We start from the raw sequence: 25,970 nt of genomic DNA, 5'->3' as shown, positions 1-25,970 counted from the left end.
TATCAATCATACGTACAATTTGCAGGGTAACGAGGTTGCAGCGGTGGAGCCCCCACCGGTTGTCCACTATTCCCCGGATCACCAGCCTCAAAGACCAACAGAGGGTCAGACTCCTGTCCATCCAGATTCTGGGCATCCGGTACAGCCCGACCGGCATCATCCAACACATCCGGACCATAGATACCCATCACAGCCAGATCCACATCACCCATCGCAACCAGATCCTCGTTACCCATCGCAACCAGATCCACATCACCCATCGCAACCAGATCCACATCACCCATCGCAACCAGATCCACATCACCCATCGCAACCAGATCCACATCGCCCATCACAACCAGATCCGCGATACACATCACAACCAGATCCACATCGCCCATCACAACCAGATCCGCGATACACATCACAACCAGATCCGCGATACACATCACAACCAGATCCGCGATACCCATCGCACCCAGACCCTCGATACCCATCGCACCCAGACCCTCGATACCCGTCACATTCAGACCCACAATTACCGGCGCCTACTGATCCGAGGTATCCAAGCTATTCTGACCGGTTAAACCAGCCAGACGGTAGGCAACAACCGGTCCATCCGGCCCAGGAACGCCCGGTCTACCCAGACTATCGCCAGCCAGTCACCCCTCAGCGAAGACCGAGTCCCCCAGAGCCCCAGACTCCAGTCCACCAACACACCTCAGGTCCAGGGGTAAGAGGAGCAACTTCGAAACACACTCATACTCACATCTGAAGCAATATGAGCACAGGGCAAGATATGTAAATATACACTCAATAAATACCATCATCAGGTAGTGCAGCGGTGGATTCCCTGCCTAGTGCCTACCTAGCTTGGGTAAACCCAACCTCCACGTGACCTCCATGTATCAGTCATGTACAGACATAGTCTGTGACGTCACATTGAAGGCTGGGTTCACCCAGGCTACTGCCTACCAACACGCGGGTCACAGGTTTGAGCCCCTGTGATACCTCCGACTTGGTCGTGCGTCCATACAGGCACAATTGGTCGTGTCTACTTGTCTGAAGCCTGATTAAAAGTACTAGAAACAGAGCACACTCCTTCTAGCCTACCATGCCTTTTTGTCCTTCCCCTCTTCCTCCTCGTCGTTAATTTTTTCCGTACCTTGTTGGTTTCCCCTCGAGGTCTCACCCGCTTCGCGGGCTCACAGATGCAGCTCACGCGCTATGCGTGTTCGCCCGGGCTCACCCGTAACATGGGCACTGGGCTCCCATACGCAGCTCAGCTGCTGCGCAGCCTTGCCTGAGCAATTGTGCGCCTCCACACCGTGCAATTCCCTCTCCAATTATAGTCTGGTGAGATGTGTCCTGGTCGCTGCACTAGCGCCTCCTCTGGTCGGTCGGGGCACCTGTTGGGGGGGAGGGGAAGTGGGGGGGAATAACATGATCCTCCCGCGCTATGTCCTGCCAGTGAAACTCCTCGCTGTCAGGTGAAAAGAAGCGGCTGGCGACTGCCCATGTATCGGAGGAAGCATGTGCTAGTCTACAGCTCTCCCCAGATCGGCAGAAGGGGTGGAGCAACGACCGGGACAGCAGGGGGAATTGGTCAAGTACAATTGGCGAGAAAAAGAAAACATCATTCTTGTGTTGTATGGTTCTGGAATGGTGGTACTTTTGTATTCATGCATGTATGCAGTCCCATCATTATGGGAATTGTTGAACCTGCATTTTCAACCTATCTCCTATCATGTTGCAGTCAGTGTAAGAGCAATCACAATGAGGTCAATGTAACGTGACACGGTGCAATCGTGAATTAATAGTTGATTATCATTTATTGGTGGCCTGTTGGTTTAAGCCGCACTCACTGTTCCCCCACAGCTCCACCTGATCGCCCTGAACGGCCCGCAGGCAGGCGCCATGCAGGGCATCCGGGGAGCAGACTACAAGTGCTTCACCCAGGCCCGGGCCATTGGCATGACGGGTACGTTCCGGGCCTTCCTGTCCTCCAAGCTCCAAGATCTGCAAAGCATCGTCCGCAGGACCGACCGCGACCGTATGCCGATAGTCAACCTGAAGGTACCAGATGATGAGATGATTATCGTTTTCTTAGCCATAACTATGAAATTAAGACTTGATTTCAAATCAGAAGGGTATGTTTGCAGGGTAAAGAAATCAATTGAACTGGCATTGAAAACGATTGTGTACCAAATGTGCCACCCTGATTGTGTGGTCTTGTCACTCTCTAACTCAGGACGAGGTTCTGTTTGACAGCTGGGACGCCATCTTCAATGAGGGCAGAATGAAGGACAACGTGCCCGTCTACTCCTTCAACGGAAAGGACATCCTCAAGGACGATGCATGGTGAGCCACAGATCATGTTCCCAAAATGACCGCTACAAAATAAGATCATGAACAGAGACTGTCACAGATACAAACTTGTTGTATACAGATGACAGATGGTAACTGTCACGGATTGGCTGTGCCTGAGGGTGGGAAGCCGGATTGGGGGCATGTGTCCTGGTCGCTGCACTAGCGCCTCCTCTGGTCGGTCGGGGCGCCTGGTGGGGTGGAAGGGAACTGGTGGGAAATAGCGTGATCCTCCAACGTGCTACGTCCTACTGGTGAAGCTCCCCGCTGTCAGCTGAAAAGAAGCAGCTGGCTACTGCGCATGTGTCGGAGGAAGTATGGTGCTAGTCTTGGCTCTCACCAGATCGGCAGAGGGTGGAGCAGCGACCAGGGCAGCCAATAGCACAGCATGGGGATAAATTGGCCAAAAAAAGGGGGGGGGATATGGTAATTGTCACATATCCCATTCAGTTCATCATTTCACAAAGTCTAAAGAGTGTGTTCCTTTAACCTTCCCAACAAGGCAAAAGATAAAGAGGGGGAAGACTTGAGTCCGGGACTTGACTTTGACTTCTAAAGTCTTGACTTGAGGTCTTGTTTGTGTAAATGTCTTCGATTGAAAGATTTGTTCCACCAGACGACTGAATTTAAATTCTATTTTCTGAATTTATATGGAATGATGAAATTATTTAAGTTGAAAGTAGGTTTTAATCCTGTTAAAACCATACTGCATCGAAAAGTCCTAGATATTTAGCTTTCTTCAAGATATTACTGAGCTTTCACATTAAGACATGGACTTGAGTTGGGACTTGACTCTGTAATCAGTTAGACTTGAGATTTGACTTGAGACTTGTGCCTCATGATTTATGCCTCATGCAAAGTTGACTCGGTCACACCTCAGTTCCACCCTCTCTTGTGTCATCCCAGGCCAGAGAAGCTGCTGTGGCATGGCTCGACCAGCGGGGGGCAGCGGCAGGTGGACAGCTACTGTGACTCGTGGCGTGTGGGCCAGCAGGCGCTGACCGGTGTTGCCTCCTCGCTGCAGAGCGGCAGCCTGCTGCAGCAGACCTCCAACAGCTGCTCCAGCAGCTACGCCGTGCTGTGCATCGAGAACAGCTACGTCAGCCAGTCCAAGAGAAAGAGATAGACCTCACACACACACACACACACACAGGCACGCAAGCGAGCACATACTGTACACAGGCACGAGCACGCGAGCACACAGAGACACACACACACACACACACACACACACACACACACACACACACACACACACACACAAAATACACATTTATCTATGTATGTGGTGCTTTGTAAATAAAAGTTTTTTTTAATTAATGATTAGTTTATGTTTGATAGTCCCTCCTATACGGTGCTATACATTAAGATTGTCCCAGTGGGAGGTTGGACCTAAGCAGTCTTCCACGCTCATGTGACACAAGTGCATCATTCTTGCATGATAGATGGCTTGCAGGTGACGTAACACACCCTCTGCTGGCCATATTGGAGGGCCACAGCTCTTGGGCAACAGTGGCTGTGAAGCTGATTGTGTTTCTAAACATAGGACTTAATTTCCGTGCTATACATATTTTTTTTCTTTTTTCTTCTTCTAACCCCTGCAGAATCATGTGTTAATGCATCAACACAACGTTGCATCAACATTGAAATACTGATTCAAGATCAGTTTGCATCACTGAAAACTAATTGACACAACACAAAAATCAATGTGTAATTTCTATTCAAGTTCAAGTTGACCCAGACTGGCTCACCATGACCGACCCACAGATGCTCCAGCTTTCACAATATGGACACATGGAGTGTTATTAGAAATATCGCATGTCTTTTTAGAATCTTTAAAATGAAATTGGCATTTTACATATTATGGAGTGATACGTTTTAAGTCAAAATCTAATAAAGAATACATCAATACATCAGTGGTTGACAAGGATCCCAACGTTCTCTTCCTGTAAACATCACATCGAAGCAACTTGACAGAAAATCCTGGCTTTTTTTTCTCTTGTGAATATCGTTGAAATGCACTCAGCTCATTTAGTTACGAGATGTGATGAACTTAACTCAGGGCTGAACTCAGCACCAGCTCATTGATCAGGAAAGAGGAGATAACATGAGTGAGATAAACAGGTGGATATGATGCACTAGGATACAGCCTCCACTCTTCTTATTAACAATTATAAGCTGAATAATAACCTTAAAATACATTGCTACACACATAATCAGTTTGAACACTAAGGAAGTTCTGAGAGAGATCCCTTTCAATAGCTAAATGATAGATATATATATATATATATGTATATATATATATGTATATATATATATATATATATATATATATATATATATATATATATATATATATATATATATATATATATATATATATATATATATATATATATATATGTGCTTGTCAAGGTGGAGGTTCCTGGTTCAAATCCCACACCTTATTGTTGTCATTAGTGTGAACATTTGTAGAGATAAGATAATGAACAAAACCATGTCCTAGCTTGAAACTACCTCAGTAGTAGCTAGTATAAATAGCTGTGTTGTCATTCATTCCCTAAAGTCAGTCAGTCTTGGTTCAATCCCAGATGGGAACTGTTCTTGTTGTCAGGAACACATACTGGCTCCTAAGGTCAGTTACACATATACCATTATGTAGACACAGGTCAACAGACATCAAATGCTTCTAGTCAGCTTTGGGAATTTGTATTTTAAAGGCAGGCAGGAGGCTAAATACACTATAATGGCAAGACACTTCCGATATTATTTTAAAAACAACTTCACATGTTGGTAAACTTATAGCCAGGGTTATATTAGGGTTAGCCTGCCTCCTTCATAACCGCCTCCTTACAGGGAGGTCGAGGGAGGCGGCTTGCCCCCTACACCCTATCGCAGTGGGAATGGTCACTCAAGTTACTGGCAGTGGAGAGGGAATCGAACCAGCGTCCTCACATTCTCAGACAAGACGGTGAAGGAGTCTGTGACTCTGTCTTTCAAACACTCAGCTCTTTTCTGAGGGCTTTGAAGCATTTCCTCTGTCAAAGCTCACTGACTGACTCAGGCTCGAATCCACAACCTCAAAGCTTTCATGTGGCCTTCCAACACTGAGCCACTGGGTCCTACAGGTTTAGAACACTTTGGATTTGAATCTTTAATCAGGAAGTTGGCTTTCAAACCCGACACTGTATCCAGGATTGAACCCACAACCTCAAAATCTTCATGTAGCCACCCAACTCTACAAGCCACTGGGTCATTCCGTTTGAGCAGGGTCTTCTCAGAACTTGTCAATCTTGACTTTAAAAAAGTTACTGGCAACCTAAGAGTGGAAGCTGAACCTGACCCCTGAACTCATCAACTCAAAACTGTGGCACAGCTATGCAGCTCTTTGAGCCACTGGGTCACACATTGCTTTAGTCTCTGCTTACCATGTTGGCTTTCAAAATGTACCTGCAACCCAAGAGTGGAAAGTGGGCCTAAGCCTTGAACCCAGAACATCAACATGTAAAGATAGCAGTTACACTTTGAGCCTTTGGGAACTTTCACATTTCAAATGGAAATGTGCCTGGTTGTTGTTATATACTGTATTTAGCCATTATTTGCACACAGCCAGTTCTCCAGTGGACCTCCAAGATGGCACCAGACATGGTTGCTAGGAGCTTAGTGACGCACCTGCAAAGCCTCTATTAATTTTGGTCACAAAGAGGAGGTCTTGTACACATGACCAGGCCATTGTGTGCTGGATCAACTCCATTGATGCCAGTGGGGAGTAAAACCACTGCGTTCAGCTGTAGAAACACGTGCTTTTAAACAGCTGAACCCCCACTAAGAACTGTGAAACAAGAAATAAATAAGTAGTAACCCTTAGCCTGCCTATTTCCCCATCATCCTGCTGTCAGCGATAAGTGCAGCTGACCAAACAATTGTGTCACGCACGGATTTACATGCAAACATCTAGAACTACAGAGTACAATGCTTTAATAATGTGTTGAACAAGGATTTGCAATCTCCAATAACATAACTACCTTATTTCGCCGGAGTAGAGTGTGAAATTGCATATTGGATTGTGTGTTACTGTGTGGTGATATCAACACAGTTCAAATATAGAGGCCAAGATCAACTTTAAACTGTTGTATATGAAATGTATGGTTGTTTAGTTTTTTTTACACTGTTATCTTTAACCCATGGCACTTGAATAACATCCTTTTCACTCTGCTATTGTCACACAATGGAAGATATTTTCAAATCATATTTCTAGCAGTAACAAAGGGATATTTATTTTTGAATTAACCAATTGAATGTTATATCAAACCTTACTGTGTGTTGTGATTGTTTTCACAAAGAATAATAAAATAATACAATTGCCATATAGTATCAAAATATACATAGTATGTAAAACCCTACACAAGGATTTGTCGAGCATATTGAAATCCTGAAAAAGGTTTGGGACCAATTTCCAAGGGATAGATGTAAACATAATATGCAAACAAATAATATTTGTGTACAGATGTCAAATAGGGAGTCAGCCATAAAGGTGTTTTTGTCCATGCACTGTTTGGAAATATTGTTTTATTCTGTGTTTTGCTTTTTATTACAGGCCTTTTTGTATCCATAACAGTAAATGCACTGCGCTGTAGCGAGGCTACTCGTGTTATTGAGGAAATGGACACTGATGTCAAACTCGAGTGTCATTCATCATTTTCTGTTGAAAGTGGACAGCAAAATCATGGCATTCCAATGTACCGGTACTAGCAGAGCCATGCCGAATGCAGTAAGATGTGTATTAACTCTTACAGATTATAATCTATTGTTCTGATTATGTGAGCAATGTTCTGAAATGCTGCATCTCGTTGAATAAACCTGTGTGGAAATCTGAAAATATATTGAAAATGGGATTATTTAAAGTGAAGCAAAAACCTCAGTTATACATACCGTACATAACGCCTGGAAAAATCTGGCTGAGGAAGCAGTAATGACCAATAACAAACTTAAAATGTGACACAAATAAATAGTTAAGAGAGTTTTTTCCCCAAAGAAGTGGATTTATTTAATTAAGAATAAAAAATAAACATCTGATTAAAGTTAATAAAGACAGTCAGTGTTGATTTCCTTTTTACAGCATTCAAATAAGTTCACAGTCCGCTACTTCTCAGCAATTATGTCAATCAAAATAATTAAAATAAATCTATATATTCTCAATTTAAGGACAACCAGGAACTCAAAAATCAGTTAATGTGACATTCAAAACGACTGTTGTGTCTATTTGCAAGAACAAGAAATAAAGTACATTTGCAGTTTTGTTTTATGACATCATCAACTAAGGGACATAATTGCTATTCAAATATGCAAATAAACAGTTTGGAAGCCCCAATGTATGTCTGCAGAGCAGTTCCAATGCATTTGTACATTCTCTACAGAAATAGGTGTTGCTTGCAATTGAGATACTGTAAATATGAAACGACTCATTGTTGTTCTTTAACACAAAATAAAGAATCAAGTTTTTAGAATGAGAGCCCCAAATGATGTTTGGCTACTTGGCAAGGTGACCGGAAGCAGTACAGAAATGTCTAAGCCATGGGCAACGATTTATCTGAAACACCTCTGAAAATTAAGCCTTAAATGTGAAAATACCGTATTACAAGTTGTTCAGTACTTCAAATATTCACGTACTCCTACAGATGTTGACCGTTCAACATTACAACTGGTTTTCAAAGCAAACAAAGGCAACACCAACAGCACTGTAGCGACAATAAAATCATTTTGGTGATAAAACCAAAAGTGGTGTGCAGCATACAGCCTTATACAGTACAATACTTTACAGCCCAAATTAATTGATATCAGAATAAACTTGGGCGGCGGGGGGATGGGGGTCATGGGGTTCTCAAAGCAGTGTAAAAAAAAATCAGCTATTTCCTATGTAAATGTAGAAAGAAAACAATTATACTGATATGGTTCATGGCTTTTTTTCTAGGGATGTAACAATACATCGTGAGACAAATCTATGTCTGAGATGAAAATAAATTGCGATTCTTTTTTCAATTTTTCTTTTACAAAGAAAAGGAAATACGCATTCATTGCAAAGTTTGTGTTTTGCCGTTATACCCTCAGAAATAAAAGGGAATTCTTTAATTTGATAAAGATAAGAAAAAAATACAGTATTGTTTGTTTGTTTTTTGTCTGCAGTCTCATTTTGTTAAAAACTACTGTAAAAGGTGAGAAAATCGTATCGTGAGTCATATCGAATCGTGAGGTGAGTCTATCGTTACATCCCTACTTTTTTCAAATGACACTCACAGAATAATTAAACTACAGTATAACACTAAACACAGCAGGAGTGTCCCTAGTTGAAAAAAAGTACTTCAAAACATTAAAATGCAGTTCCCAAAGCATTTCACCCTCTGAAGCAAAATGCTTATTCTACAGCAACGTTTTAGTGATCGCACAGCAATCATGACAAGGACAAGTCACTGTCACGAGGACAGCTGCAGCATGATTCTCCTCATTTCCTATATTTGTAGATGGAAATACAAAAAACATCAAACAAAAAAAAACATTCTGGCCAAAATTGTGACCATTACATTATGGTTCCTCTGCATTTAGACACGATACGTCTCGATACAAAAGCATAGTATCACTTGGTGCTTTGCATTAAAAAAGAGAAAAGTAGAATTTGCAAAACTTTTCACAATTCCAGATCCATTAGTGGGCATTCACATTGAGTCCGGCAATTCGCCACAGGGGTCGTGCATCTGTGGGGGACCGTCTACGGGCGTTGACGTGATTGACCCATCGGGAAGTCGGCAACTGCTCACTCTCTGCCAGTGTTGGGCAAGTTACTTTCAAAATGTAATATACTAGATATTACTAGTTACTTTCATTTGAAAGTAATAAGTTACTTTACAATATTACTGTCTGTGTAGAGCAGTGGTTCCCAACCTATGGTACGCGTACCGTAGGTGGTACTTGCGACCCCTGCTGGTGGTACTTGGAAGGCTCTGTGAAAATTAAAAAAAAAAAAAAAAAAAAAAATTAAGTTTTTGTGCAAAATCCATGGTGGTCATTAGTAGTAGTTTTCACATGTGAAAGTGAAATAATAATAATAATTATTAATATTATTGGCAGTGTTTCTCAAGGTAGGTGGTACTTGCGCCCCCCCTGCTGGTGGTACTTGATCCCTGGAATCCCAATGTTTAAATTATGAAGTGGATCAAAACGGGAGGGAATCGTAAAAGAGCTGTAGTAGAGGAGAGCAGCAACGATGAAGCACAAGGAGGTGAAGACAGCAGTCAACCCAGCACAAGTGCAGCTGCTGCAGGTTGCACATAGGCTGCAGGTTGGAATAAATTTGCCTCCTGCGTGAACTGTGCATAGCTGAATACAGGCCCGTAGCTACCATTGAGGACACCGAGGTTATGAACTCGGTATTTTCCACACCAAAATTTTTTTTTTTTTTTTTTTTTTTGAAAAATAGCACTGGTCCCCAGATCTATTAATCTGTCATTGATGTTTTAATGCGACAGTTGATCGGAAATGCAACAATTTGCTTCCTCTCTGTGTGCTATAGAAGAGAGATAACTCACAACATTCAGATTTTGCATTGAGGCTAGATTGGGGCTAGCCTTTGGGGACAGTTTTATTTAAGTGAATGGGTAAGTAACTCCCCTGTAAGTGATGTTTGTGTAGATGGGCCATTGTATTTAATTGAGCAGTATTCTGCCATGTGACCTGTATGCAGAATATAAATTATATCATATGGGGAGACATTTATTTTTTGTATCATTTTAAAGCAACAGCACAGTAAAGAGGATATTAATCTAACATGATGTATGTAGTTCTTTATAGATCTAGCCTCTTCATTTTGCTCTCAAAGTGCACCAGATTGAAGCATTTTACTTTAAAATGGACAAGATTTTCTATCCGGGGGTGCACAGCCCCCCCTGGTCCCCCCACGCCGCGCTAAAATGACCTCGGTATTTCTCAAACCCTGGCTACGGGCCTGGCTGAATAGACTGTATTTTAACGTCGGTCATATGGTGGTACTTGGAGAGCCAACTACTTTCTCAGGTGGTACTTGGTGTAAAAAGGTTGGGAACCACTGGTGTAGAGTAACTCGTTACTTATTACACTACTTTTGCCAAAACAACAGCAGCAGCAGAATGACATCGCCACCCCAGAACCATCCCAAAAAATAATTTTAACCACCCCTCGAAGTCAGTGTAAACAATCAAAAATTCTAAATGTTATTCTTTTCCTTTGTTATTGTCATCTATAGTGGTTATTTGCATAAAAAACACAGTTTGATTAGGAAATTATTGTATCTTTTTCAAATATGTGCTTTGATTGAATAAAAAGTAACTCAATTTGTAACTTGAGTTACTTGACAAACTGGTATGATATTACTGAAATCCTATAAGTAATAAGTTATATTACTGAGTTACTGCTAAAAGTAATATATTCCATGTAATATGTTACTTTTGTAATGAGTTACCCCCAACACTGCTCTCTGCCCTCCGTGACACATGGCTGCCTAGCCCTGCATTTCTCCACCATTAACAACGGTACGGTGCGGTACGGTGGCGCAGTCGGTAGCGCTGTCGCCTCACAGTTAGAAGGTCCTGAGTTCGATTCTCGCCTGGGACACTGTGAGCGCTGTGGTTGTGTTCCCCCCCATATCTTCAGTGCCTACTGCCCAGGTGGGTTATCTCGTCGTAAGGGCCTTTCTCTCTGTGTGGAGTTTGCATGTTCTCCCCGTACCCCCCAGGGGGTTCCTCCGTATATAACCCCCCCACTAAAAACATGCAGAAGATCAGATCGTCATCGTCATCCGACCAGTGACGACAACATCCAAAGTTGGTCCCCGGGCGCTGTACGAGAAAGCGACCACTGCTCCTGGCCTGCCCCTCGGAGGAAAGGACATGCCTGGATGGGTTAAATGCAGAGGACACTTTTCACCGGCCACCGTCAGCATGAGTGTGTTGTGGCCACATGCATGTATTGTGGTGTTCGTGTGACAATAAAAGACGGGCTTGTCCGTTACGAGAGAGAACTACAAAATCATTCAAGGAGCATAACTTCTCAATGCTACAGAAATAGTCTGTAGCTGGTCCATCTAGCATAGTGCAGGGTACCAGATGAGGCACTTAGATAATTAAGGCTCAGTTGCTGACACTGAAGAAACCACTCCATCATCATCAGAAGATCTAAAGCCATGGAATTCTTCCCAGGTCGAGTCTTGGAGCTTCCTGGCAGAAATCGAGGTGTAAGGTAAAACGTTGACGGAGAGGGCGTTTAGGCAAGACACTCCTTGTGCTTATGCCTTGGCGCTTTTGCCATTAGACAGAGGTTCTGCTTCTGAATTGGCTGCCACAGTGCTAAGCTCGGTGGGCGTGGCCTGGTCATTATCCCCGCCTCCTGCCCTGCGTTCGTTTCTATAGTGACGGATGATAACCACAGCAGCGCAGGCCAGGTAGACGACAGTGAGCAGGGTGAAGTAAAAGAAGTACACGATGAACTGTAAAAGAAAAATGTACACATTAGATGATCTGTACTGATGGTAGAAATCTAGTGTCAGCAGGAAACATGACAAACATTAGCTTGTAGGTTTTCTAAATTGCCGATTAAATTCAATTACTTGTTCTTAATTGTCATGATTTGTCTGCATCTACTGTATGTTCAATGTACTTTCTGATGCATTTGATCGAGGCTGAATGCTTTGCTTTCTCATTTTGGAATTAGGTATTCAGAAGAAGAAGAAGACACGTATACTATAGTAAGAAGTTTCCATGCTCGGAAAATAACCAATGAGGATGAACCCTCGTCACAGAAACAATAATTTACCTTACAGTGAATTAAAATTAACCCAGGAGAAAACACTGCCAAAGCTTTTTGAACTTACAGTATGTGTCTGTGTATATATATATATATATATATATATATATATATATACACACACACATACCGGTATATATATGTGTGTGTATATATATATATATATACACACACATATATATATGTGTGTGTATATACCGTAAATTCCGGACTATAAGGCGCACCGGTGTATAAGCCGCACCTGCAAAGTTGACTATTTTTTTCTTATATAAGCCGCACCGGACTATAAGCCGCGGGTGTTTTAATGGTATTTTTTTTTATTTTTTTTTATTGTGTTTTAATGTTTAATTACCATATGTAATGCTCCCATTTATTAACATTTCAACAAAACAACATAACACAACACCACCTGTGTTGTTATTTACAGTGCACACAGTGTCATACAGTGTCATACAGTGTGGTGAAAAGAGGGCAAGAGAGGAAATTAAAACAGAAGTGGCTTTATAGTTAGAAAGAGTGCTAAAAAAGAGAGATTTTTTTTTTTTTTTTTTGAAAAAATCCATAGATAAGCCGCACCGTTATATAAGCCGCAGGGGCCAAAAAAGGCCAAAAAACGGGAAAAAAGGTGCGGCTTATAGTCCGGAATTTACGGTATATATATATATATATATCGGGATCGGTCCGATGAGCAAAATAACCGTAATGTTAATATTGGTTATCGTATCGGCCAAAATGTTCATATTGAGAGGAAACAATGTGGTAACTATGATTTATAGGCTTTTCCAAATGTTTTGGAAATAAGCAGAGACATTGCTTTTTTCAAATTCACAGTGTTTACATGCGTTTTTCAGTACGTACAAAATGTGATTATCATAGAAACTGTTTTTATACAGATCATATTGGCATCTCTAAATATTGGTTATCGGCCATAACAGCAATGTTAATTATCAGTTATCGTATCGGCCAAAATTGTCATATCGGTGCATCCCTATAAAGGCGTTTTACCTGAGAATGGACTGGCAACGCAAGTCCCCTCTTGTCAACAACAATCAGGCTTATGATGGTCTTCAGTATGGTCCCCAAGAAGGTGTTGATGCCAAACACCAAGGCACAGAGCTCCTTGGTGAGTGACGAGGCAATCTGGAAACTATGGACAAATGACAAAAGATTAAACTCGCAAAATCAATTGTCATGAATCGGTTGCAAGAGCCGTCGTTCATGCTTTCAGTTACTTATGTAACACAATGCAGTGTTCCCAATAAACTGAGAATATAATCAGAGTATAATAGGCAACTTTGCATTTATAAATTAGCTAATATATTAGTTTAGGATAGTCAGACTTTAGCCTTATTTGAGGCTAGTATCTGAGCAAAGATATTGAGTTCGCTAACTGAAACGTCAAGAAACATAGCCAAAATATAGCACAGATACTAATACTATAGCCTCTAAAAAAACTAAAAGCAACAGTTAATTTGACCTTTATTAGTTAAATAAGTGAGGGTACATGATTTTTTAACTGAGCAAACACTGTAAACGCCAGATATTTAGTGTAGTCATTCCCTCAGGCTCAATTACAAGGTCACTGAACAACTTTATCCAGCAAACTGATCTGTGGTCAGTTCATAATGTGAACTTTTTGTTTGTTGATACTGTACTTCACTTTATTTACAACACAGTGGACTTGGCTCTCAAACTGGAGAGCTGGATGGGAGCAAAACAACATCTGTCCATATTTCACTATTTGAGTCTGGGATAGCCTGAAACGTTTCTGTTTGTTTATTCTTTGGGGCGCATGTCTGGGCTACAAATGGCACTTGTGAGTCAACGGTGTGTATTTGTGTGTATTTTTATAGATTATTTTTAAAAGAGAAATGTCTGCTTGTTATTCGAAATTCAGAGGCCAGAGAAAACAAACATAAAGTCACATAAAAGAAAATAGGACGCAGGATGCAGCCTTCTTCCAGAAAACATTTACGTTTGTCCCACTGCACTGTTTACTTCACATATGCAAAGTAGTTGTGAAATGCAAAGTAGTTGTGTTACTATATTTGCATAGATATACGTTACACTAGGGTGTGATTCTTTGGGTATCTCATGATTGGATTTCGATCCCTGGGGTCGCGAGTCGATTCAAAATCGATTTGATACATAGGGGGACTTCAGGATCTACTCCCGGCGAATCCATCTCGTGCTCGACTGTGATGTCATCAGTGATGTCACTCGAGCAACTGTGATGTTATCATCAGTGATGTCACTCGAGCAAATGTTAAATGCATTTGCAATTGCCCAGTTGGGCAGTTTGTGTGTGTGTGTATTATATACTTGGGTTGTTGCTCCACACTTACATGGCAATAGGCACCAGGAACTGGTAGAAGCCCCTGAAGAGAACATAGGCAACATAGCAGACCCAGATGTTGTCTGTGGTGCCCATGAGCAGCAGCAGACCCGCCTGCAGGGCTGTGATGATGCCGATGACCAGCTCGGACCACACGTTCCACCGGACTTTCACGAAGCCCGCCAAGAATGATGTCATCGCACCTACGGAAAGATACACGAGACACAGGAAAATAGTCACGTGACTTCAAGCTTCTGGAGTTTTCAGATGAGAAATAAAAAAATGCCTGAAATGTCTTTTCAGATTTTTCTCCCCAATTGTACTTGGCCAATTCCTCCTCCTGTCCCGGCAGTTTCTCCACCCCCTCTGCCTATCTGGGGAGAGTTGTAGACTAGCACATGCTTGCTCCGATACATGTGCAGTCACCAGCCACTTCTTTTCACCTGACAGTGAGGACTTCCATTGGCAGGATGCAGCGTGTGGGAGGATCACACTCTTCCCCCCAGTGCCCTGATCGACTAGAGGAGGCATTAGTGCAGCGACCACGAGTCATACCCCACCGGCTTCCCACCCACAGACACGGCCAATTGTGTTGTAGGAACATCTGACCAAGCCACAAGTACCGCTGCCGGGAATTGAACCTGGGTCTCCATGATGGTAGGCGAGTGCTTTTACCTCTACACTACGCAGACGCCCAACATTACATGATATCATATAATTTAGCAGAGGATACAGTCTGTTATTTTTTCATGCAATTAATTGCATTAACTAGCTTCCTTTAAGAAGGTCCCACCACTTCTGTTAATTTTGTAGTATCACTTTTCAAAATGGTAGATAAATATAATTTCAGGAGAAAACTCTTCATTTTAGCTTCATTTTTTAACCTAGTATATCCACGCTCTATTCTAATCTCTTAGAAATCGGTTGACCTGCAAATACTGTAATTAGGAAATACAACGGGATAATTGAGATAGTGTAGAGAGACAGTCTCACTCTCTTCCACCCTTATCAATACATTACTAATTGCCTATAAATAACTATGTTATCTCCTTATCATTTACCTAGTAAACTTCGCTTTGAAATGTCATTCTGATCTTTGAAAACGACATCCAGGTTATCTGCAGAGGTTGCAGTCTTTTTGCTTTACAGCTGTTTAAAGTACAATTACTGACATCATCTCAAGACCTGATGTCATCACTTCAGATTTTTAAGGCCGAGATATTATTAACTCAACCACCTCCAAGAAAACTCGCTCACCCAGCAGAGTGGAAGCAGCCTCCACTCCCCCGTTGTAAACATTTTTGTTCTCGGTGGCCGGGTAGACTTTGTTCCACAGGATGTGAACGTAGAACAGCACCAGGTAGTAGCCGGTGGAGTTGAACACCCACCACAGCGACCAGAGCCTCAGGCTGGGCCTCCGCACCACGTTCCTCACCTCCAGCAGCATCTGCACAAACACCGACTCCCTCCAGGAAGGGGCGGGGCGCGGGGGGGCCGACGAGGGCGCCTGCCCCTCGTCCAGGTTCATTTTGGCCAGCTCCGCCTTTGTCGCGTCCACCGCGGCCAGCTCCCTCTGCTGTTCAGAATCAGAATCAGCTTTATTGGCCAAGTTAGGTACCGGTACACATACAAGGGATTTGACTCCGGTTTACGTTGCTCAGAATGTACACTACTCACACACACAAAAGTTACGCACAGGCTAAGACAAACAAGGACAGAGGTAGGTACATTACATTTACATTAAACAAGTGTGGTGTAAAGTGTGTATTTTAAATACATATATGAAAGTAATGTACATGTACAGTATATTATGTATAAATAAGTCACACAGGAATGTAAAGAAAGATACAGATATACAGATACATTTTCAGATATTGCATAGCTATTTAATTACCGTTCAATGTAAATGAGATTATGAGTTAGATATTGGCTTGCACAGTAAACGTATTTCAAATTCCAAATTGTGTGTGTGTGTGTGTGTGTGTGTGTGTGTTGGGGGAAGGGGTAATTCTATACATGAGGTAGGTGCTACAGGTTGCGCTGCACAGATGTATTTCTGTCCCTGGTTTTGATGAGTGGTTCCAGTGTTCAGTGAAGTGTTCATGTGACTGGGTTAAAGACCCTGGAAACCCAAAATAAATATGCATTTTGAGTTCATCACACCACAGGAACTTAATAAGCCAGCAGCCAAATTTGAACGATGAACGTCGCAAAGTATATACATTTAGGTTTGAAAGTCATGGATATACTAGGTAGAATGATCCCCTCAAGCTCGCTGGAGATTATCTGGGTGTGTCGCATTTAACCAGCTCTGGCACATAAGGGGGGGGGGGGGGGGGGGGCTTGTGTGCAGACGAGCAGCTGTGTGCAATGTGTATGCTCTGTCTCCCCCTCTCTCTTTCTTGCTTTCCCTCTCTCTCCCCCTCTATGTCTCTCTCTGTTGTCTCTCTCTCTCTCTGTCTGTCTGATCGAACCCCCCCTCTGTTTCTCACTGTCTGTCTCGCTCACTTTCTCTGTCTCTCTGCTTCGTCTCTCCCTCTTCCCCGCTCTCCGTCTGTCTCTCTCTCTGCCTCGGACCATGCTGGCTGGAAGGCTACTTTCTCAAATTCATGCACTCCACACTGTTGATTGCTCTCTGTGCTGGTTGGAGAAGCCGGGCACCGCCACACTCTCCAGCCCTCCCATGAATCTGTGATAATTATGATAAGCCTGAATTCTATTCTCTTTTATTATTTAGACCAGCAGCACCGAGCGGGCAAGTGGGCTGAGGAGCAAAGACGGAGGAAGTATAGGGCAGGCTATTTATGTTGTGAGAGCGTGTGTTTGGAAATAAAGCCAGCTTTGAAGCAGAAAATTGTAAATATTGAAATGGCGATATTTAGGATTTGGGTTGAAACTAATGTCTCAAACTTTTTCAGGCTTATAATTACTCACATAATAAGACCATAAATTACATAGTTAGAAGGTTTTTCTGGATTTCGGTTTCCAGGGTCTTTAAGTGTTCATTTTAGTGATGGCCTGTGGGAACAAACTGTTAAGCGCCCACCCCGATCTGTTCAAACAGATCATGTCTGGGGTGAGACGGGTCAGAGGGGAGGAGTTCAAACAGATGGTGTCTGGGGTGAGACGGGTCAGAGGGGAGGAGTTCAAACAGATTGTGTCTGGGGTGAGACAGGTCAGAGGGGAGGAGTTCAAACAGATTGTGTCTGGGGTGAGATGGGTCAGAGGGGAGGAGTTCAAACAGATTGTGTCTGGGGTGAGACGGGTCAGAGGGGAGGAGTTCAAACAGATGGTGTCTGGGGTGAGACAGGTCAGAGGGGAGGAGTTCAAACAGATTGTGTCTGGGGTGAGACAGGTCAGAGGGGAGGAGTTCAAACAGATTGTGTCTGGGGTGAGACAGGTCAGAGGGGAGGAGTTCAAACAGATTGTGTCTGGGGTGAGATGGATCAGAGGGGAGGAGTTCAAACAGATTGTGTCTGGGGTGAGACGGGTCAGCGGCGATCTTACCTGCTGCTCGTAATGCGCCCGGTTGAAAAACAAGGAGCGCTCGGGCCAGGGCAGGCAGAGCGAGAGGAGCAGGCCGAAGCTGACAAAGCCCAGAGAGAGGATGCTGAGGGTGGAGTAGTTGACGTTGCCCAGGGACATGCATAGCTGGCCCAACACCGAGCTGGCGAACACTCCCATGAGCACCTGTCGTGGAAGAATGTATATTTGTGTCATCTGATTTGCGCCAAAGAACTTACATTGATAGGAACTGAAGGCTAATACTGTCATTTGTTCCACTGCAACGCTGTTGTAAAAAAAGCAGGACAGCGTCGTCTCTTGCCTTCAATAAACTCTATGTCTGCGCTACAGAGGAAGTGACCAGAAACAGCATAGCCGTCCTGTATCGCCATAAAAACGTTTGTTTAGAAGCCACAATATTGCTATATTATCAACAAACCGGCCTACAAATATCAAAGCTGATGGGGTTAATGGAAAGAGTGTGATTCAAACTGGTTAACAGTTATATCAAATTGGTCATTCAGTGGTGTATTGAGCCTGGTAGTAGCTAACGAACGTAGATAACAGCTAACTAACGCCAGAGGCTAACGCTAGCTATTTATAGTAGTATTATAGTATATCAGTCATGACATGACGTATGACATAGTTGTGTCATACGTCATCACCCTTTTTAGCAACAGCTGATTTTTTTTTTTTTTACTTTGAGCACAACATGAGGTTAATAAGGCGAACAGTGTGGTTAATAAACAGGCCAGGTCATGATGATTCAGCAACACATGAAATATCTTAAAAATGACAAAATACACTGAAGGGTGGCTTTAAGACTACTTTGCCCGACATACAGCCAATCACAATGCGTGCACGAGCCGATCTGGTAGGCGAGCAGATCTTACAGCCACACCCCCTCTGCCATGGAGGACACATAAGGAAATACAAATAGAGCAAATAGAAGGAAACACAGGAGTTCACCACACACCGAGGAGCGCGAGTAGCTGGCCACACGCTGGTACATGCCCGGGCTGACCAGGGAGAAGATGTAGGAGGAGTAGGCCACGCGGGAGGCCATGGTGATGCCGTAGAAGAACTCCATGAACTGCATCTCCAGGAGGCTGGTGCCCAGCAGCAGGAGGAGCCAGATGGCCAGCTGGCTCACGCCCTGGATGATCAGCACGGGCTTGTAGCGCAGGTAGTCCGTCAGCAAGAAGGCGGGCACTAGCACCGCCATGTAGGAGTACGTCAGCACCGGAGTGATCTCATTGGTCACCTAGAAAGGACAGGAAGATTAAGTGAATAAAGGCCACACCCACATGAAAAACCAACAAGGTGGATCATAAATGTTGGTACTTTGAGTTGGCATGGTATACCGTATGGGTAATACACTGAATGTAAAAAATATATAAAGACATCTTCCTGATATCGAGTTGCAGCTAGAGCTTAACAATTAATACAAAAATTTTAATCGCAATATGAACTTCTGTAATTTACAAATCTCAGAGGCTGCAATTGAGTCAGAGATATAAAGAAGGTATTTTAACACTCCAGGTAATCTTTGGTCCATGAAACAATGTTGGTCACATTGACATACATTACAGTATATATACATATTTGTTTTTTACAAAACCACTTTTTATATATATAAAAAATGCATAAAGTAAAAAAAATATGACAAGAAATACATGATAGGAATCAGTTTAAATCACAGTTGCAATATTGTGTCAAATAATTAATTTGACTTTTATGAAAATAATGTTCTGCAGCCTGTTTCACAATCCACATGTCATTGTCTCACCGTTTAAAAATCCTCCTCCAACTCATCTGCTTCCCTTTAACTACATCTGCTCCTGTGATCGATACAGATTTAAGATGGGAAATCAATAAGGGCCAATATCTTTTACCTGGATTCACCTCAGTGTGCTTCATGAAAAGAGTAAAGGTCCTTACACACCAAGAGCGATGCGAATATATGGCACGAAATTGCGATGAGAGTTTTGACCCACCTGTCAATCACAGCCACAGATGTGTACACGTCGGAAGCGAATTTCTGAAAAATCGACCGTGGTTCGAAAAAATAAACACCGCAATAACGCTCGGCGAAACTTCGCCGTTGGTATGCACGGTTGCATTAACTGATATAGGTTGGGAAAATATTATTGACGTGCGAGTTAATCGCACGAAAAAAACGCTCTCGATGTGTAAGGACCTTTAATGTCGCAAATATTTAGTACATGCAGTGTAGTTTTCTATTTCAGTTGATGGATACTACAGTGGTGGAATACAACACAATTTAAGAGTTGTATTCTCTTCTTATTGGGTTTAATGTAAATCTTGCATTCTCTTGGCAGAATGCACTTAACAAGGATTTGTAAGTCTTTGGGCCATTCTGTGTCTGTCAACCTTTGATGCCTTAATATTAGCTGACACATCACCTCACGTACACGGTCTCCAATAGCGTATTCAACCTGTCAATGAATATCTATTCCTGGTGGCATTTGTTCTTGGTGAATACTTGGACAATTTACAAGAGCGTGACCCAGTAATTTCAACCATTACCTCATGTGCGGTGGATGAGTTTAGTTCCCCCCCACCCTCCCCCAATATGTGAAGCGCTTTGAGTACTTAGAAAGGCGCTATATAAAAGCCTAACCCTTATTATTATTGTTATTATAAGGCCAAAACAAGGGAGTAAAGTAGCTTTAAAGCACCCAAGCGCTGTGTTTGCACTGGAATTCCAAATTACAATATGAATGTTTTGGAGAGGAACTTTGAACTTTGAGTGATGTCACTGACCACACTTAGGACCAGGATTCATGTTGATTAATGCTTGTGCGTCCTGGTGCTTCACCTGGTATAGCACGCGTACCACGGAGGCTCGGCCCTTCGCGCGGCCGACGCGGGTTCGAAGCCGACCCCGAGGTCCTTTGCCGCATGTCATCCCCTCTCTCTCTCTCCCCCACCTTTTCTGTCTGCCTACTGTCCTGTCTAAATAAAGGCGAAAATGCCAACTTGTCATGCTGCAACCACTCCACTGCAGTGTGAAACAGATCTCCACACTACACTGGCCTGAACTGCAAACACGACCCACAGAACATGACTCAGGGGCCTCATGATCAACAACACGACCCACAGAACATGACTCAGGGGCATGATCAACAACACGACCCACAGAACATGACTCAGGGGCCTCATGATCAACAAGCATCTGAACTCTGATCTGGCAACATCCTAAATAAATAGGCCTTGACCTAATTTTGCAGGCACACTTACAGCTGCATGTTCATGAATGTAAAGCCCTACCAGTTAAGGAACAATGAGGCAGGGTTTCCCTCTATATACATTTAAGTAGCGGTGGCCCCCCGGCCCCCGTTGTTGAATCTTGGCCCCTGCTGCTTCAAATGCTCAATGTTCTCTCTCTCTCTCTCTCTCTCTCTCTCTCTCTCTATTTAATAAAAAACAAAAAAAAAACTACTAACTAAACTTTACCACTATTCCTTCAGAAGTTGTAGCTGTTACAGACTGTGTTGCATAGTTGATTTCTCTATTGTTGACAAAAATGTGTTATTGTAAGTTGCTTTGGATAAAAGCATCTGCCAAATGACGTAATGTAAATGTAATGTAAATGTCAAAATATGAAATATGAAATGTCATGAAAGATGTCATAAAGTTACTATTACATGACTCTGCGGAGAGGTTTTCTTTTGAGACTGAGGGGCACTTTACCCAAGGACGTTTCCTATGGAAACGGGGAATTATTTTATCGTTAGTGCCTCCCGTTAAGACGGCGACGGCGAATTCGCGCTTAGGAAACGACACATTTTGAAACCACCTTCTAGAGTGGAATTGTTGGTGACGCTTCCCGCTGAGCGCTCCATGTAATCGGTTAGAAACGATAGTCTTCCCAGAAACTCTGACGTGCCTGCACACGCGACACACGCTTGGCAACATTCAGAATAGCTACACTGCGGCCGACTTCAGTTACATGTTCATAACGAGCGTTACTGCTGCTGCGAGGAGCCGATGGCTGTACCCGGTCGGCATTTAACGTTAGGCAAGCACATCAACAGTGTTTTCTCACTGCAGCCTACACAGTAGACAGTGTCAGCACAGCCAGCGCTCCCGATCCTCGCTGCTCGTTAAAGATTTCCAAATAGGCTTATTCTGATAAACTGGTCACATCTATGTAACGTTCTCACCCGAAGAATATTACAACTTTAAAACAGTTTGTTTTTTTTTTAGCTTGAAAACAGCTTTTTGGCAAGTCTAAAAATTACTACGGTAGCCGTAATCTACTTCCGTGTCTAAAACCCAGAAAGACGATTACGAAATGACGTCATGTAGAAGCGTCCGTGGAGTGACGAGCAACGCCCCGTTGACCATCACAATGCCACCTAGCGACCTGGCATGTAGTACATTACGGCGTTTTAAAATTCAACAGCGCTCATGTAAACGGGGAGAAGGTGTGAAGGAAAAGGTGTGAAGGAAACGCTATTGTGTCGTTTCTTCCAGAGACTGTCCTCGTGTAAAGGGCCCCTAAGGAAGGATACACCTGGCTAAGGGGAGTGCCTACGATGGCGTAGCCACTATCCAGGGCCGTGACGCCGTGTATATAGAGTATAAGAGTCGTGACATCTCCATTCACTCCAATGGACCAATTTTTTACTCTCAAGAGTTCCAGGAAGTAAGGTCCTAGATTAAGCAGCACTGTCGAGTTGCAGCAAAATGGACAGTTTGTGTTGTACTTTGAAATGTGTGGTTTTTTTTATAGAATCAAATTGTACATTATCAGCTTTATTTTAGCATTCAAAAGTGGCGTGAGACCTTTCCTGGCTGTTCATTGGCTAAAGAGTCACGCATTTTGGTCCTCCGCTGATGCCACTCTCTCTCTAGAGGACACTAGGCGTAGCCATACCCGCTCTACTCTCTGATTGGCTTAGCCTGATAGTCTTACTCTAATCCTAACCAATCATCACTCCTGATACGGGGGACGCGTGGGTGGCATTAAACAAGTGCACCTTACAAGAAGTAGTAGTAGTAGTAGAAGCAGTGTTGAGACACAATGTTGAGACATTTTCACAACACATTCTTTCCTATTACCCGCACACGACCCAGGTAGCCGCCCCCCACCCCCGTGAGCTAAACTCCCACCATTCTGTTCGGGGGGAAATGGCTGGTAAAATAGTAATTTGGGGAATTATTAGTCACTATGGCCTGACAGACTCACAACTTGCTAGTTGCTTCACCATGACAAATCTATTAAGACCATCACTAACCCACTTGCACTCACTGACCCACTTTGCAGGAATGTGAACTTTGAGCAGACTTCCCACTGGGCATTCATTAATGTGCCACTGGATAATGAGGGCTAAACTGCATGGAAGAAAAACTCAGGGAAGACAATCTTTTGGGACTTAAGTTGCAATAACTTTTGGATTTATATGAGGCTAGACTCAAACTTTGCAAAACTCTCCTGAAAATAAAAATCAATACAATGGTTGATATTGGAAGCCATCCAACATGTTTATCTGCCTGCCAGTATTTGATTTCAAGACATTTTATGTGTGATTGCACATTTTTCAAGTTCATATTCTGTTTTGACATGAAATGGCCCTCAAGGTATCTGAATGAGAATTAGTTATATGGGTACCCACAAATCTCCCCTTTACAGACATGCCTGCTTTATGCTGTTCTCATAGCGCCCTCCTCCCCACCTTGCATGCAGTATGATTCAAGGTGTTATTTGTGCCTAATTCTATGTAAGCATTTCTGCATACTGGTATGGGGTCCCTGGGGGGGGGGGGGGTGGATGTGACGCAAATGCAACCTTTTCAGTCCACATTGGTCCACACTCCCTGAGTAGCTGCAGGCTGCAGCAGACTACCTCAAAATACCGTAGCGTAGCTGCTGACTGTCCACACTCCAAACGGCATGAAAAAACACGTGCTTGTATTATCAATTTATTTTTTACATTGAATCGCTGCGCTCCGCATACTACACAAGTGTGCCAGTTAACAGCCACTGCTGGTTTTGAAGGCGGGTTGAAATTGAATGAGTGACAGGTCGTAGCACCGATGAGAGAGCAAATGGGCTGCGCCTCCCGTGTCGTCTGATCGCAAAGTCATTACTGATTGGGGAGGACTGAATAAATCACTGGCATATGACTGGCCAAGTCAACGGTTCCCTCCCATAACCAGCCCTCTGAGGGAAAGTGTCCCAGACCCAGAGAGAGCTCTGCAGCATGCAGTAACGTAGTGTATCAGCGTAAGAACTCTCATGGGTCTGGCGTCAAGACTACCTAAAAGGTGACTAGTTTGCATCCTTGCTCAACTCAAATTCCATACTTATCCATACTGCGTAGGAAGGAAGCCTGCAAATAAGACAAATAAAGTAAACCACTGCAAACAAGCCGAATGCCTGTGCACACACATATTTCAATCCAGGGTCTTCACTAACCTGTTCCCTGGTGAAGTTCTTGTCAGGACTGAGTAGGTACGGTGTTATGAAGGGCTCCCCAGGCTTTATCGACGCCATAAATCCATAGAAGCACAAGAATATGACGGACCACTTCCAGGTCTGAGGCTCCTCAGTGTCCGGGAGACCGTCTTCGGGAGCGACGGCCTGGGGGGCGTAGGCAGCCAGGTCTGCATCTTCTTCATGCCCTCCCGGGTCTTCAGGTGTAGGCTCCTTCTGCTCCATCTCTCTCCCTGCCTCCGGTCTGTCCCCGCCGGTTCCCGCAGTGTCATCTGCCAATGCCACCATTGTGCTGTCTGGTTGGTTTGTGTACTTGGGTCAAATTACCATGTGAATACTTGTTTTTTCATGAAAGACTGGCGACTTGCAAAAACAAACAAGTGTAGTTACCCAACCATTTGGCTTCAGCAAATCAACGGACTGTTTCAGAGCTCCAGCCTATCCTTGTGCCCGATGCCAAGCCTCTCATGTCACAGAATATGGAGAGGGTGAGAACCAACCATTTAACAAAGGAGCAGTGAAAAGGAAGTTAAACTGCTACATGCTTCCATTTGCATGTAGGAGAGAATGTTGACCTTTGCTCCATTCCACACTGTGACAATGATTGAAAGCAAGCTATCCAACAGCTGGGTCTCTCATGGCATTGTGAACCTGCAAAAGATAACAATGTTGTTGTGAATTAGTCAGACTATTCTGACAGCAAGCAGTGAGTCATATGGGTGACGTTGCAACACTCCACTGTTAAGTGAAAAATGTGGCAGAACATTGCAGAGCCAAAACCCATAAGATTAATGCTCTTCAGCTAAAACAAGTCAGATATCAGCTGGCAAACGTGTCTCGCTGGACATTATAGTCTACTGCTGCATCAGTTCCCACACTTTGGAGTCAAAGACCTCCAAATAGAGGTGATTTACTTATTTTTGGTCCAGGGACCGGGTTAATAACAGAGACAGACAACTCTCTAACCACCATTGCTCATGAGCAAAGCATCATTAAACTTGCATTCCCAGATTTTTGAATGCAGTTTGGTGTGAAGTTCTCTCACGACACAGGACGTCTCGTGGCAAGTAGCTAGGTTAGTTAGTTACCACCACAAACAAGTTACACGAGCCATTTGGTAACACGAGGGCCATATGCGTGTGTGTTATCTCACGTTAGCTGCTCCAAAACAACAACAAAACAAACAGCCGATGTGCTAACGTAACGTCACGTTACGTTACAGGCGGTGCTATCACTCTCAACTCACATGGGTCCTGCTCCAGCTAACACAAACTTGCATAGCTAACACCAAGCTAGCTAGCGTTAACTCGTTACATGAGGTCCATCCATTTGGTCTATCCAGAGATAGATTGGCACCGCAGGCATATCAAGACAAGTATAGACCCTTTACTTTAGTACACCTTGTTGACATTCCTGTACATACAGTACTAGCTAGCGTTAACATAACGTACCTCACATGAGTACCCAGCAGAAACACAGATCTGTTGTTGCG

The 25,970-nt window shown here is 43.4% G+C and overlaps 2 protein-coding genes across 5 annotated transcripts in view; one reads left to right on the top strand and one right to left on the bottom strand.

Annotated features, from left to right (window-relative positions):
• col18a1b (collagen type XVIII alpha 1 chain b) overlaps window positions 1-4,602 on the top strand; it is a 98,736-nt gene extending 94,134 nt beyond the window's left edge. For all 4 annotated transcript variants that reach the window (XM_083633963.1, XM_083633964.1, XM_083633962.1 and 1 more), the window contains 4 exons: window positions 26-712; window positions 1,858-2,055; window positions 2,231-2,340; window positions 3,253-4,602. In XM_083633963.1, coding sequence (XP_083490089.1) covers window positions 26-712; window positions 1,858-2,055; window positions 2,231-2,340; window positions 3,253-3,472 — 1,215 coding nt within the window. In that variant the 3' untranslated portion in view covers window positions 3,473-4,602. The remainder of the gene's footprint in view (window positions 1-25; window positions 713-1,857; window positions 2,056-2,230; window positions 2,341-3,252) is intronic.
• A 7,002-nt stretch (window positions 4,603-11,604) lies between these two features.
• On the bottom strand, window positions 11,605-24,578 carry slc19a1 (solute carrier family 19 member 1). Its single transcript, XM_083634408.1, has 7 exons — window positions 24,461-24,578; window positions 18,990-19,277; window positions 18,017-18,199; window positions 15,767-16,085; window positions 14,520-14,712; window positions 13,180-13,321; window positions 11,605-11,857 (listed from the first exon to the last, which is right to left on the bottom strand). The coding sequence occupies exons 1-7, from the start codon at window positions 24,536-24,538 to the stop codon at window positions 11,657-11,659; spliced, it is 1,404 nt and encodes a 467-aa protein (XP_083490534.1). The 5' UTR covers window positions 24,539-24,578; the 3' UTR covers window positions 11,605-11,656.
• Window positions 24,579-25,970: the final 1,392 nt, after the last annotated feature.

The sequence above is a fragment of the Poromitra crassiceps genome, assembly GCF_964638095.1.
Source record: "Poromitra crassiceps genome assembly, chromosome: 3".
In the NCBI taxonomy this organism is placed as follows: domain Eukaryota; kingdom Metazoa; phylum Chordata; class Actinopteri; order Beryciformes; family Melamphaidae; genus Poromitra; species Poromitra crassiceps.
The sequence above is the reverse complement of the archived record's forward strand: the minus strand, read 5'-3'. Positions and strand labels throughout refer to the sequence as shown.

What these genes read in the sequence shown, in the direction of transcription:
- slc19a1 (XM_083634408.1), bottom strand. Translation starts at nt 24,538, where the DNA reads ATGGCGTCGATAAAGCCTGGGGAGCCCTTCATAACACCGTACCTACTC. An exon ending in GGCTGCTTCCACTCTGCTGG is followed by an intron (nt 14,713 to 15,766) that starts GTGAGCGAGTTT and finishes ATCTTTCCGTAG; the next exon opens with GTGCGATGACATCATTCTTG. An exon ending in TTCCTGGTGCCTATTGCCAT is followed by an intron (nt 13,322 to 14,519) that starts GTAAGTGTGGAG and finishes ATTTGTCCATAG; the next exon opens with TTTCCAGATTGCCTCGTCAC.